The sequence below is a fragment of the Schistocerca gregaria genome, chromosome 2 (assembly GCF_023897955.1).
Source record: "Schistocerca gregaria isolate iqSchGreg1 chromosome 2, iqSchGreg1.2, whole genome shotgun sequence".
Lineage (NCBI taxonomy): Eukaryota > Metazoa > Arthropoda > Insecta > Orthoptera > Acrididae > Schistocerca > Schistocerca gregaria.
The window spans coordinates 805748033-805763955 of record NC_064921.1 but is presented as its reverse complement, the minus strand read 5'-3'; the positions used below and the strand labels follow the sequence as shown (position 1 = coordinate 805763955).

The 15923-nt window shown below is 39.3% G+C and overlaps 1 protein-coding gene across 2 annotated transcripts in view; it reads left to right on the top strand.

Annotated features, from left to right (window-relative positions):
* Positions 1-15923, top strand: part of LOC126335081 (protein O-mannosyl-transferase TMTC4-like) — a 141251-nt gene that overhangs the window by 4514 nt on the left and 120814 nt on the right. For both annotated transcript variants that reach the window (XM_049997975.1, XM_049997974.1), the window contains exons 2-3: positions 7145-7376; positions 13963-14146. In XM_049997975.1, the coding sequence (XP_049853932.1) occupies positions 7145-7376; positions 13963-14146 (416 nt within the window). The remainder of the gene's footprint in view (positions 1-7144; positions 7377-13962; positions 14147-15923) is intronic.

Genomic DNA, 15923 nt, shown 5'->3' with positions numbered 1-15923 from the left:
ACCAACATCCTTCACTGAAATTAATACAATTATAAAAATACTAAAATACAAAAGCACTTGTGCAGTTGATGAAATTTCAAACAGAATTCTGAAAAGTTGTTCCAACATAATAATCAATGTCCTTATTGATATTCGCAATTTTTCATTGGCACAGTGAATTTTTCCAGATTGGTTAAAATATACAATTATTAAACCACCTCATAAGAAAGGTAACAAGATGGATTTCAATAATTATCATCCAATTTCCTTACTGACATCTTTTTCCAAAATATTTGAGAAAGTGATCTACTCAAGAGTAGCCCATACGTAAGTGATAACAATTTACTTAACTTATCACAGTTGTGATTCCAGAGGAGTTGCTCGACTGATAATGGTATGTATACATTCACACATCAAATAGTACAAGCCTTAAATAACAATATACTGCCAGTTGGTATTTTTTGTGATCTTTCCAAGCCATTTGATTGTGTAGATCATGAAACTCTCTTAGAAAAGCTGATGATTTAACACATACCCAATTTTTTGGGAATGACCTTCCACTTAACATTCATTGAGCAAACATGGTACTCAAAATGTACTCTTCTTAAATATCGGAAAAAAGAAAGCACACACTACATTTATTTCTATGCAACAGTCATATACAGACTGATGAAAACTTTAACTGATGGAAGCACATTCCTGAGCTTCACAAACAATTAAGTACAGCTACTGTTTCTCTTCGGATAATTGCTAATCTTGGAAACAAACATATGAACCTTGTGACATATTTTGCATGTTTCCACTCAATAATGTCACACAGAATACTTTTCTGGGGCAACTCATCACTTAGGAAGAAAATATTGATTGCACAAAAGTGAGTAGTAAGAATAATATGTGTTCACCCATGGACCTCTTAAGGGGAGTAGCCATTTTAACTGTGCCATCACAAACATACATTAGCTAATGAAATTCATCTTAAATAATCCATCATAATTTGAGAAGAACAGTGATATATATGCCACACAGATGGTAGAGCACTTGCCCGCGAAAGGCAAAGGTCCCGAGTTTGAGTCTTGGTTGGGCACACAGTTTTAATCTGCCAGGAAGTTTCATATCAGCGCACACTCCGCTGCAGAGTGAAAATCTCATTCTGGAAACATCCCCCAGGCTGTGGATAAGCCATGTCTCCGCAATATCCTTTCTTTCAGGAGTGCTAGTTCTGCAAGTTTCGCAGGAGAGCCTCCGTAAAGTTTGGAAGGTAGGAGACGAGGTACTGGCAGAAGTAAAGCTGTGAGTACCGGGCGTTAGTCGTGCTTCGGTAGCTCAGATGGTAGAGCACTCGCCCGCGAAAGGCAATGGTCCCGAGTTCGAGTCTCGGTCGGGCACACAGTTTTAATCTGCCAGGAAGTTTCATATCAGCGCACACTCCGCTGCAGAGTGAAAATCTCATTCTGGCATATATTAGCTAATGAAATTCATCTTAAATAATCCATCATAATTTGAGAAGAACAGTGATATATATACACCTACGGCACTAGAGGGAAAAATAACCTTCATTACTCACTCTTAAAGCTGTCAGCGGCTCAGAAAGGAGTTCAATATGCAACAATAAAAATTTTTGATAGTTTGCCCAATAACATAAAATGTCTGACATGTAACGAAGCAAGTTTAAAATAATTTCTCGTGTACAACCCCTATTCCATTGACAAATTTCTACTTAGAAGTTGCTTGACAGTAAAAATGAAAGAGAAAAAAAAAATTAAATGTAGGACTAAAAATAATGTGTGTTCACTAATCTTAACATTAATCATGTGTTCATAACCTGTAAACTGAATTGTTCCACATCATTTCAATAAAAGAGTCTTTCAAATGATCTGTGGAATATGTAACTCACTATCAGATCATTTCACACTCTCCAGTATTTTTCCAGTGAACAGCCTCCTAATCTGAAGTGCACTGCCAAAACCTCTCTGAAAATACTCATTCAGTACTACAGTAGGCTAGTCATTGGACATATGTGGTTGCAGGCTTTCTCAGCATATTTCAGTGATAAAGTCTTCTCAGGTGATCAGCCGAATGGTGGTATTGTCAAATTTGATGTACAGGATTGAAGTTCAAATCAGCATACTAAAGCAATAGGTCTTTTTTCTTAATTTTTAGAGATTTACTTTTTATTTTTTTTTTTTTTTTGTCAAAATTCAGTAGATTTGACACCCATTTTGCACAAATGTGTTCCATAGCCACTTTTTCGTGTAAATGTTCTTAAGGCAGCAGTGATTTCATTGCACTTTTAGTTGTTGATTTTTGCGTATCAGGTGGTGCACTTCCTCAGTTGTTGCAGTTCTCACATGTCCCAGGTGAATTGTCTTTAAGAGCATGATCACACACAAATTCAGCAGCTCGTGTAGGAACAGATTCCTTAGAAACCAATACCAACTTTGGATGAATTTCGATTAATAATAAATTTTTGTTAATTCAGCTTATCCATTTGAATAAAACTGACAGACACTTTAAAAGCTGTCCAAACAAAATTGACATGCAGATCAAAGCATCACATGATTTCAGCGTTTGTAATTGATAAAATCATGTGTGGTACAATTAAGTTGGGCATGGGTGTGAATTTCCAGCAAGTTATGAATGCCACACATTGTGCACTGAAGAAGAAGAAAAGAAGGCAATGGTGAAGAAGAAGAAGAAGCCGGATCAGGGATGTTTAAAAAACTTAATTTTGACAGCAATATATGAGGCTAAAAGCGCACTGAACCATAAAGGACCAGTTAAAGCACTGCAGGTTCTGCTTATACCCAAGCTATCAGGTGGAATTACCCCCATTGTCATTCCTGACCACACAGGTCTTTCAGTGTTTGGGTAACTGAATGGTGGTGCTGTGGCTGTTGCCAGAAAAGTGAAGAACACACAGAACTCTCAGGAGCAGCTAGAGGAGGCAAGGAGACATAATTGCATGCTACAACATTCACCAGTATACCAAGAAGAAAATCTCATTAATATCAGTTCCATGTGGGCCAATAAATTTTCTCCATGTCTTAATAGTTGCAGCTATTTTTTTGTGCACACGTACCTGCACTGTTTTCACAGTGACTGCCCATCTACTGCTTCTTCTGGGAAATAATAACAATAATAATAATACAGCTGATTTTCTTCCACAATACAAGCCTGTATGAGGGGCATTCAACAAGTAATGCAACAAATTGTTTGTCTCAGCCAATTATGGTTCAGAAAAATTGTAAGTTTGTCTGCAGCATCCTTAAACATTCCTGCATCATCTCGTATATTTCTAGTAACTCTCAATAGGTGGCTATACTACTATGTCTTCAAAATTGCATTTGCAACTAAGGTGCATTCTAAACAAAGAGCAGCTACTCTTTTAGTGGAAAATGAAGCCATCACAAATATTCACAGGCTTTTTCAGAATAACTAGGGATAGCGGGCGCTGGATAGAAGCACAGTGTCACCAGGCAAAGTGTCTGTTGTCAACAGAACAAGGAGAAGGAAATCTGTCTTATCGACATGCGCAGGCCAGCCACATACAGCTATGATACCTGCAATGTTGCAGCGTGTGGAAACACTTATTTGAAGTGACTGATGAATGACAGTTGCGCAACACAGTGCCCGACTTAATACCTCTGTTGGTAGTGCCGACTCACTTGTGCACCAGTCATTATATACCAAAATTTGTGCCTGCTGTGTTCTCCAAAACCAATCTGAAGTGCATAAAGATTAAAGAAGGGACATCTGTACCAAATTACTTGCTTGTTATGAAGCTGAAAGAGACGTTTTCTTATCAAACATTCTCACAAATGATGAAACATGAATTCCCCATTTTTTTCTGGATTTCCTTCAAAGAATCAGTTCAAAACAGTACCTTCAGCTGGTGAAGTCAGCTCTTTAGTCATCTGGAACTTTGAATGGGTTATTCTGTTCGATGTGCTCCTTCACTATCAAATTATAAACTTTGTAGTCTATCACAAGACTCTTCAGAAACTGAAGAAGTTATTACAATGTGTTCATGGCTGCAAAAAATGTGAACACACTTCTCTTTCTCTATGATAACATAAGGCCATGCAGAAGTCTGTACACCTGAGCAGAGATCAAAATTTGATTGGCTATTCTTCTCCATCTGCCTTACAGCCCAGATCTTTCACATTCTGACTTCCATCTCATTGGCCCACTGAAGAATGGGCTGTGTGGGAAGCTCGAGAGCAGTTACGGAAAAGTTACTGATGCAGCTAGAACCTGGCAGAGATCAAACCAGTAGGATAGTATCATGATGATGGCATATGTGCTTTCACATTAAGGTGGCCATAGAACTGAACAAAGGTTAAGTTGATAAGTAACATTTTGTAGCCAAAGAACTGGGGGAAAATACTGTGTATTTAAATCATGAATAAAATGATCCTGCTTTGAGAAAAATCATATTTTGCATTACTTATTCAAAGGCCCTTGTACTTCCTCTCTGACAATGTCATCACTGATGAGACATTAAACCTTAATCTTTTTCCCATCCTTTTGGCGTGTATCCCTATGAGCAAACACCAATATTGTTTGTTAAGAGAATCTGTAGCCTTGCCCTAAAGTAGTTCAGCTCACAGAGGAAATTAAGAAGGAGTTGTGATTCAGGAATTCTTTTAATTTGTTTTTAAATGCTGGTTGGCTATCTGTGAGACTTTTAATGCTATTTGGCAAATGACTGAAGATTTTTGTGGCCACATAATTAACCCCTTTTTGTATCAAAGTCAGATTTAACCCAGAATAGTGAAGATCATTCTTTCTTCTAGTGTTAGAGCTATGCACTTCGCTATTATTTTTGAACTTGTATGGGTTATTAATATCAGATTTTGTAGGTGAATATATGTATTGCAAAGGTACAGTGAATATCCTGAGTTCCTTAAATAAATGTCTGTAAGGTGATCTTGAAAGGGCTCCAGCTATTATTCTGATTACGTGCTTTTCTGCAATGAATACTTTTTTTCTTAATGATTAGTTACTGCAAAATGTGATACCATATGAAAGCAGTGGATGAAAATAGGCATAGTAGGATAATTTACTGATATGTTTGTCACTGTTATTTGCAATAACCCTAACAGCGTAGCAGCCGAATCTGAACACTTCAGCAGATCATAAATGTTTCTGCCTTAGCAACAGAATTCTGTTCAAAGTCTGTATTAGTCAATGGTGTTATCCCATTTACTGTGCAGAACTGGCCTTCTGCAGGTATAGATGAGCAGCAACAGGGATCTGTTTTTCCCCACACAACATTGGCAAAGAAGGGAAAATGAAGCAGTGATTTCTACTGCACCGCCAAAAAGCTTCAGACTTGTGCTAATTCCCTAACTAGATAGGCCCCATTAAAGAAGTGATCGGATAGTACTTTCTTGAAACCTTGATTATGCTGCTACTAGTTGCTTTAGATAGGAGGACTGACGTGTGGAGAAGTACGTAAAAAAGATGGAAGGTTGCTTTGTTTTTGACATATAGAAAGATGAGATGTTTATCCATATCGCTGTTACTGACCTTACAGTATCATATGAAAAATAAAGATTATTTTAGCTTTTGAACACTCTCATACCCCTGGAATTAATGTTAGTGTATAACCATGTCATTTTCACTGTTTTAGGAAGTAATAAGTCAGCACAGAAAATCCCAAAGAAAATTGAACTTAGCTAACTGCATTACGGTCTCAGGTAAAACATTTTTACCTCATCTACATCCATACTCCGCAAGCCACCTGACGGTGTGTGGCGGAGGGTACCCTGAGTACCTCTATCGGTTCTCCCTTCTATTCCAGTCTCGTATTGTACGTGGAAAGAAGGATTGTCGGTATGCTTCTGTGTGGGCTCTAATCTCTCTGATTTTATCCTCATGGTCTCTTCGCGAGATATACGTAGGAGGGAGCATATACTGCTTGACTCTTCGGTGAAGCTATGTTCTCGGAGCTTTAACAAAAGCCCGTACCGAGCTACTGAGCGTCTCTCCTGCAGAGTCTTCCACTGGAGTTTATCCATCATCTCCGTAACGCTTTCGCGAATACTAAATGATCCTGTAACGAAGCGCGCTGCTCTCCGTTGGATATTCTCTATCTCTTCTATCAACCCTATCTGGTGCGGATACCACACTGCTGAGCAGTATTCAAGCAGTGGGCGAACAAGCGTACTGTAACCTACTTCCTTTGTTGTCGGATTGCATTTCCTTAGGATTCTTCCAATGAATCTTAGTCTGGCATCTGCTTTACCGATGATCAACTTTATATGATCATTCCATTTTAAATCACTCCTAATGCGTACTCCCAGATAATTTATGGAATTAACTGCTTCCAGTTGCTGACCTGCTATTTTGTAGCTAAATGATAAGGGACCTATCTTTCTATGTATTCGCAGCACATTACACTTGTCTACATTGAGATTCAATTGCCATTCCGTGCACCATGCGTCAATTTACAGCAGATCCTCCTGCATTTCAGTACAGTTTTCCATTGTTGTAACCTCTCGATACACCACAGCATCATCTGCAAAAAGCCTCAGTGAACTTCCAATGTCATCCACCAGGTCATTTATGTATATTGTGAATAGCAACGGTCCTATGACACTCCCCTGCGGCACACCTGAAATCACTCTTAATTCGGAAGACTTCTCTCCATTGAGAATAACATGCTGTGTTCTGTTATCTAGGAACTCCTCAATCCAATCACACAATTGATCTGATAGTCCGTATGCTCTTACTTTGTTCATTAAACGACTGTGGGGAACTGTGTCAAACGCCTCATCTTGGACACTGACTTATTAATGTGATAAATACCAAGTTGTACCATGATAGAGTCCACACATTAAAGTGTGGTTCCCCCATAAATGCCTTAGAAAGTCATTTCAAGTTTGGAGAAAAGGATGGGCATACTGCCTACACTAGGACCATACCTAATAATTCACTGTGGTGCTAAAATCAATCTTTGTGTTGACAGAAGTTGTACTTTTTCATGAGTCATGCTTGGTTAGCTTATTCCATAGGACACAGTCTGCACAAGCCACAAATCACAATTCAAATCCACAGGAAAGTTTCTTTTCAATATATATTATGTTGCAGTATAGGAGAGTGAAATTTGGTTCAATATTGTTATTTCAGACATCTTAATCAGTTTCTCTATCTTTTTCAGAACTCTCAGGACCACTTTCAGCAGTTATTGTTGGCCTGGTGGCAATACTTTGCTACAAAAACTCAGTTGATGGTGAATTTGTATTTGACGACACTGAAGCCATTGTGAATAATGAAGATTTGCGGCCTGAGACTCCAGTTTGGAATTTATTTTTCAATGATTTTTGGGGGACGAGACTTACAGACAAGACTAGCCACAAGTCATACAGACCACTGACTGTCCTTTCTTTCAGGTACAAAAAAATATAATCTTCATTTGTTTATGTATGTCATTCTATATCTATATATACTTATGTATTAGAGATTCTGTGTAATTTGTAGATATGAAACAACTATAGACTGGCATAAGTTTTCATGTACATTTCCTTTTTAATGATTTGTTATTGCTTATCCATACACATAGCATTCACACACACACACACACACACGGAATTACCATCTAACTGTAAATATATGAGATTATATTGCAAGGTAAAGAGGATGGAAATTTATTTTATGATACTCGTGCCCCGCGACTTCTAATTCAGTATACAGTACTAGGAAGTATCAAACAAATTATCAAGAGGTTTGGTAACTTGCCATGTATTATGCTCACAGTCCAGTGAGAATGATCAGGGTATCACATTTCAGTTTGATTTCTACATCTACATCTACATTTATACTCCGCAAGCCACCCAACGGTGTGTGGCGGAGGGCACTTTACGTGCCACTGTCATTACCTCCCTTTTCTGTTCCAGTCGCGTATGGTTCGCAGGAAGAAGGCCTGTCTGAAAGCCTCCGTGCGTGCTCGAATCTCTCTAATTTTACATTCGTGATCTCCTCGGGAGGTATAAGTAGGAGGAAGCAGTATATTCGATACCTCATCCAGAAACGCACCCTCTCGAAACCTGGCGAGCAAGCTACACCGCGATGCAGAGCGCCTCTCTTGCAGAGTCTGCCACTTGAGTTTGCTAAACATCTCCGTAACGCTATCATGGTTACCAAATAACCCTGTGACGAAACGCGCCGCTCTTCTTTGGATCTTCTCTATCTCCTCCGTCAACCCGATCTGGTACGGATCCCACACTGATGAGCAGTACTCAAGTATAGGTCGAACGAGTGTTTTGTAAGCCATCTCCTTTGTTGATGGACTACATTTTCTAAGGACTCTCCCAATGAATCAACCTGGAACTCGCCTTACCAACAATTGATTTTATATGATCATTCCATTTCAAATCGTTCCGCACTCATACTCCCAGATATTTTACAGAAGTAACTGCTACCAGTGTTTGTTCCTTTATCATATAATCATACAATAAAGGATCCTTCTTTCTATGTATTCACAATACATTACATTTGTCTATGTTAAGGGTCAGTTGCCACTCCCTACACCAAGTGCCTATCCACTGCAGATCTTCCTGCATTTTGCTACAATTTTCTAATGCTGCAACTTCTCTGTATACTACAGCATCACCCGCGAAAAGCCGCATGGAACTTCCGATACTATCTACTAGGTCATTTATATATATTGTGAAAAGCAATGGTCCCATAACACTCCCCTGTGGCATGCCAGAGGTTACTTTAATGTCTGTAGACGTCTCTCCATTGATAAAAACATGCTGTGTTCTGTTTGCTAAAATCTCTTCAATCCAGCCACACAGCTGGTCTGATATTCCGTAGGCTCTTACTTTGTTTGTCAGGAGACAGTGCGGAACTGTATCGAACGCCTTCCGGAAGTCTAGGAAAATAGCATATACCTGGGAGCCTGTATCTAATATTTTCTGGGTCTCATGAACAAATAAAGTGAGTTGAGTCTCACACGATCACTGTTTCCGGAATCCATGTTGATTCCTACAGAGTAGATTCTGGGTTTCCAAAAATGACATGATACTCGAGCAAAAAACATGTTCTATAATTCTACAACAGATCGACGTCAGAGATATAGGTCTATAGTTTTGCCCATTTGCTCAACGACCCTTCTTGAAGACTGGGACTACCTGTGCTCTTTTCCAATCATTTGGAACATTCTGTTCCTCTAGAGATTTGCAGTACACGGCTGTTAGAAGGGGGGCAAGTTCTTTCGTGTACTCTGTGTAGAATCAAATTGGTATTCCGTCAGGTCCAGTGGACTTTCCTCTGTTGAGTGATTTCAGTTGCTTTTCTATACCTTGGACACTTATTTCGATGTCAGCCATTTTTTCGTTTGTGCGAGAATTTAGAAAAGGAACTGCAGTGCGGTGTTCCTCTGTGAAACAGCTTCGGAAAAAGGTGTTTAGTATTTCAGCTTTACGCGTGTCATCCTCTGTTTTATGCCATCATCATCCCGGAGTGTCTGGATATGCTGTTTCGAGCCACTTACTGATTTAACGTAAGACCAGAACTTTCTAGGATTTTCTGTCAAGTCGGTACATAGAATTTTACTTTCAAATTCACTGAACGCTTCACGCATAGCCCTCCTTACGCTAACTTTGACATCGTTTAGGTTCTGTTTGTCTGAGAGGTTTTGGCTACGTTTAAACTTTGAGTGAAGCTCTCTTTGCAGTAGTTTCCTAACTTTGCAGTAGTTTCCTAACTTTGTTGTTGCACCATGGTGGGTTTTTCCCGTCCCTCACAGTTTTACTCGGCATGTACCTGTCTAAAACGCATTTTACAATTGCCTTAAACTTTTTCCATAAACACTCAACATTGTCAGTGTCGGAACAGAAATTTTCGTTTTGATCTGTTAGGTAGTCTGAAATCTGCCTTCTATTATTCTTGCTAAACAGATAAACCTTTCTCAATTTTTTAAATTTCCTATTAACTTCCATATTCATGGATGCTGCAACGGCCTTATGATCACTGATTCCCTGTTCTGCACTTACAGAGTCGAAAAGTTCAGGTCTGTTTGCTATCACTGATTCCCTGTTCTGCACTTACAGAGTCGAAAAGTTCGGGTCTGTTTGCTATCAGTAGGTCCAAGATCTTATCTCCACGAGTAGGTTCTCTGTTTAATTGCTCGAGCTAATTTTCAGATAGTACACTCAGTATAATGTCACTCGATGCTCTGTCCCTACCACCCATCCTAAACATCTGAGTATCCCAGTCTATATCTGGTAAATTGAAATCTCCGCCTAAGACTATAATATGCTGAGAAAATTTATGTGAAATGTATTCCAAATTTTCTCACAGCTGTTCTGCCCTAATGCTGCTGAGTCGGGAGGTCGGTAAAAGGAGCCAATTATTAACCTAGCTCGGTTGTGGGTGTAACCTCCACCCATAATATTTCACAGGAACTATCCACTTCTACTTCACTACAGGAGAAACTACTACTAACAGCGACAAACATGCCACCACCGGTTGCATGCAGTCTATCCTTCCTAAACACCGTCTGTGCCTTTGTAAAAATTTCGGCTGAATTTATCTCTGGCTTCAGCCAGCTTTCTGTACCTATAACGATTTCAGCTTTGGTGTTTTCTATCAGCGATTGAAGTTTTGGTACTTAACCAATGCAACTTCGACAGTTTACAATTACAATACCGATTGCTGCTTGGTCCCTCCATGTCCTGACTTTGCCCCGCACACTTTGAGGCTGTTGCCCTTTCTGTACTCGCCCGAGGTGATCCAACCTAAAAAACCGCCCAGTCCACGCCACACAACCCCTGCTACCTGTGTAGCCGCTTGCTGCGTGTAATGGACTCCTGACCTATCCAACGCAACCCGAAACCCCACCACCCTGTGGTGCAAGTCGAGGAATCTGCAGCCCACACGGTTGCAGAACCGTCTCAGCCTTTGATTCAGACCCTCCACTCGGCTCTGAACCAAAGGTCCGCAGTCAGTCCTGTTGGCGATGCTGCAGATGGTCAGCTCTGCTATCATTCCACTAGCGAGACTGGCAGCCTTCACCAAATCAGATAGCTGCCGGAAGCCAGAGAGGATTTCCTCTGATCCATAGCGACACACATCATTGGTGTCGACATGAGCGACCACCTGCAGATGGGTGCACCCTGTACCCTTTATGGCATTCAGAAGGACCCTTTCCACATCTGGAATGACTCCCGCCGGTATGCACTTGGAGTGCACATTGGTTTTCTTCCTCTCTGTTCCTGCCATATCCCTAAGGGGCCCTATTATGTGCCTGACGTTGGAGCTCCCAACTACCAGTAACCCCACCCTCTGCGACTGCCCGGATCTTGCAAACTGAGGGGCAACCTCTGGAACAGGACAAGTAATCATCTCCGGCCGAACATCAGTATCAGCCGGAGACAGAGCCAGAAACCGGTTCGTCAGACAAACTGGAGAGGCCTTCCGTTCAGCCCTCTGGAATGTCTTTCGCCCCCTGCCACACCTCGAGACGACCTCCCACTCTACCACAGGTGAGGGATCAGCATCAATGTGGGCAGTATCCCGGGGAGCCACAGTCGTAGTCCGATCGGGGGATGCGTGGGACGAGCTGGTCGTTCCCGACAAACCCCCATCCGGACCCCCACAGTGATGCCCATTGGCAACAGCCTCAAGCTGTGTGACCAAAGCCAACATTGCCTGAAGCTGGGAACGAAGGGATGCCAACTCAGCCTGCATCCGAACACAGCAGTTGCAGTCCCTATCCATGCTAAAAACTGTTGGGCAATAAATGTCTGAATTAATCTACAGAGAGCACAAACAATTTGACACAAAATTTAAATGGTTATTAAAATACAAGACTGCCTAGTAAATGCAGTAATGCTGCTACTTGCACACTGCTGACACACTGCTTGGCGGCGGAAGGAGACTACGTGATCTCAGTCTATGTTCAATATTTAGTATAATGGTGTTCAGTAAATCTTGGGAGAGAAAGTGAAGGGGGCTTTAAAGAATCAAACAAAATTTAAAAGTAAAGCTTCAGGCACACTCAAATGTTGTCATAAGAGGCACGCAAAGCGGTAAGTGAAGAGAGAATTTTGATGTCATTGATCAAGTATAGAGTGAAAAAAAGAAAGAAGGTTAGAGTTCAATATTCTGTCTACATTTATAATTGGCAAGCAAATATTAATGGCACTCTGAGCAATTCCACTTGCATACAGAACAAGGGGAAAATGCATTTTTACATGTACTAAATTTCTCCTATCTTATGCTCATGGTACTACAAAGATTTTTTAGCAAAGCAAGCTGGGACCCATCCCCATTTTGTTTTGTTATTTGCGTCCTTTAACGATTGAATTTTTTTTTTCTTAATTATCATTAGTGTTACTGAGAGATGTGCCATAAGATATAGCTGCCATTCTGTAATTCTGAGTATAACATCAGGCCCAACTTTGCTAAATTATCATAGTCAGAACAATTTACAAAGTAATTTGAACAATTTTAAGAAAAAAAGTTTTGCTAAAGTTCAGCTCACTAAGCTAACAGTAATTATTTCCTATTCCAGTCGCATTGTTGACATGTAAACATATGAAATCACTATATTACTGATCAAGTTAGGAAAACAACCCATAGACATCATTAAAGTATTCAAGAAGCTAATTTCCATAACATTGTAGGAACATCAGCACTTAATTAGTGTCCAGTTGATTAACACTTTTGTGTATGGCATCATTTAATTAGCTGTTTATCCAGTTTCATCGTCAAGAAGGCTTATTTCAATTTTAACTCTTATTGCAACATAAAGTTCAGACCAAAACCAATTTTTCTGCACTATTCAATTAATTTAAGATGTAAAATTCTAATTGTAAATCATCAAAATTACATGTTTAACAATGTGAAACTTTAGTAGTCATGTTTGCAGAGCTACTATAGACACTGGGCCTAATGCCATTTTAAGTCAGTCTGTTATGAGATTTTGAGTGTGAACTCACATCAGTCAAAAGAGTCATAATGTACTTATAAAATAATGTGTTTAACTTAATATGAAACTGCGCTATGTACCAGAACTGTTAATAACATACGTGAATTAACTTGAATACGAAAGACAGTCAGTGCCTAGATTGTGAGCACGAAACCCATGTCAATCTGAACTGTAATAATGTTATGGTGCAATGATATGTTGTCATGAATAAGACTGTTTAGAGTGAAGTAGGGCAGTTAACAATGGTTGCTGATCAACTTGAATATAAAAATGCCATACACATTGGTCATCTGAGTGAGACTGTTGTTGGATGGTTAGGTCAGGTTACGCTGGACAGTGACTATTGTCTAATTAGAAGGAACAGTATGTGCATACCTGATAAATGCAACTTAATTGCATAATTAAGACATGGACTGGCCATAACTAATTCAGTGAGGGGGTCTGATTTTTGTATATTTTTCGCCATGATCGCTGCCTCCGAAAAACTACAAGCTGATGTGTGGCCCGGTATGTCACATGTATGGTGGAGACAATGTAGCTCCTGCACAGTCTTCCTCTGATGTAGAATCCTCAAAATTTATCCAACAAGTTTTCACAAGAATACTTTGTCCTTTCTTCCAAAAAATTCCATTTAAGTTTTCTAGTCACATGTCTGAATTTAATCTAATGTCTGCTGTGATAGGTACTTAATGATGACTCAAGACACTGGAGCAGTACTGTAAAATTGGTTGAGCTAGCATTGGGCATGCAGCTTCCTTTACAGATGCCCCACACTTTCATAAATGTCCCCCAACAAACCTAAACTACACATATTTGAGGGAAATATTTTACAATTTGCCTGAAATGAGGAAAAAATCAGTCCATGTGATGGAATAGGAATTTGCATATTCCCTTTCGCAGTTTAATGTCATAATCATTTTACTGCCGTACTTGTTCATGACACAAACATTATCAGCTCCTTCAGTTGGCCCCAGCTGGAATCTGTATTTTTTAATTTTTGTTTTTTTATTTCTTTTATTGATTGCTTGCTGATTTTGTAGGTGGAATTACTGGTTATCTGGAGGACTGAAGCCATGGGGATTTCATGTGACCAACATATGGCTGCATGCTCTTGCATCTGTACTACTTTTACCATTCTGTGACATACTTTATGGTGGCGGATGTCCAAGAGCATCGTTCCTGACTGCATTGCTTTTTGCTGTCCATCCTGTGCATTCAGAGGCTGTGAGTTATCAAGTACTTTTATTTCTGCAGATGCCCAGTTGGTTAAAATTTGTTTTTGTGCTTTTAGTGTTTTGATGTGATTTGATTTATTATTGGTCCTGTAGATCATACAATTTGTACAGCAAAGCACATCATGAATAGGACAAGTCAATTTGAAAATTATGTTAAGATGGTATATGATGAGAGATGACAGTAGTGATGCATAACTCACATAGCAGAATACATACAGGATATATAGACAAAATAGAAAAAAAGGTGGTGTGTGATGAGAGACGACAGTGGTGCGTACTGTACATAGCAGAATACATATGAGATACAGACAGAATAGGAGTAACAAACAATAATTAAATTATCCTACTAAGTAGAAATATCTTCAGTGAATATACAGCTTATTACAAGTAATTAAAATATTGGGGTACATTGATCACATAGCAGAATACATATATGAGATACAGACAGAATATGAGTAACAAACGATAGTTAAATTATCTTACTAAGTAGAAATATCTACCAGTGAATATACAGCTTATTACAAGTAATTAAAATATTATGGTACATAGTTCACATAGCAGAATACATAGGCCTATATGAGATACAGACAGAATATAGATAAGATACAATAACTAAATTATCTTACTAAGTAGAAACATCTACAACTGAATAAACAGCTTGTTGCAAGTAATTAAAATTTTGTTTCAAGAAATTCATGTATGGAATAGAAACAGTGATTTAGTAGCAATTCCTTTAATTTAGTTCTCATTATTTTTGGGTTTTTGCTTGTTTTTATGTCTGTTGGGAGGTGGTTGTATATTTTAATGCCCATACATTTAACTCCATTCGCATATAATTTTGTGTTGTGGGCTATAATTTGTAACTGTGTTTTGTTTCTGGTGTCATGTGTGTGGTGGTCTGCATTTCTGTCGAGGGTGTCCAAGTGCTGTACTGTAAAACAAGCTAGTTCCAATATATAGAGGCATGGCAGTGGCAGGATTTTTAACTGTTGAAATAGTGGTTTACAGTGTTCAGTTCTTTTTTTACATTTCATTATTCTTACTACTTGTTTTTGTAACTTGAAAATTGTGAGAGAATCAGAGCTCTTTCCCCAGATGATTAGGCCATAGCTCAAGACAGACTCAAACAGGGCATGGTACACCAGCTTCAAGGCATCTACAGTGGCTTTGTCTTTTAATGATCGTAATAGATAGCAGGTTTTACTAAGCTTTTGTGACAGTGCCTCAATATGTGGTTTCCAATTTAGTGTGTTACTAATGGTAAGTTCAAGTAATTTGGTGTCCTGCTTGTACATAATGTCATCTTTGCCGATAACTATAACTGCATTGAAGGGGCTTAGATTTTGTGTAGTATGGAAGTTCATGCTTACAGTTTTTTGAGTATTTATGAGAAGTCTATTTGCTACAGACCACGATTGTAAATGACAAGTAGTTTCATTAACTGCATCTTGCAATGTGTCACCTCTACTGGTTATCAGGATATTTGTGTCGTCCGCATACAGAAAGGAGCTGGCATTTGGTATGTGTTCTGGGAGACCATTTATGAACAATATGAAAAGAACAGGCCCAAGGACAGATCCCTGAGGGATGCCATTTGTTGTATGTAGTATATCTGACCTGCAGTGCCTGAATGTCTCTGATTTTCTTATTTCTTCATATTGCTTTCTTTGACTAAGGTAGCTATGGAACCAATTGTGGGCTACACCTCTAATCCCATACTTATGGAGTTTCATAAGGAGCAGCTTGTGGTCGACCATGTCAAAGGC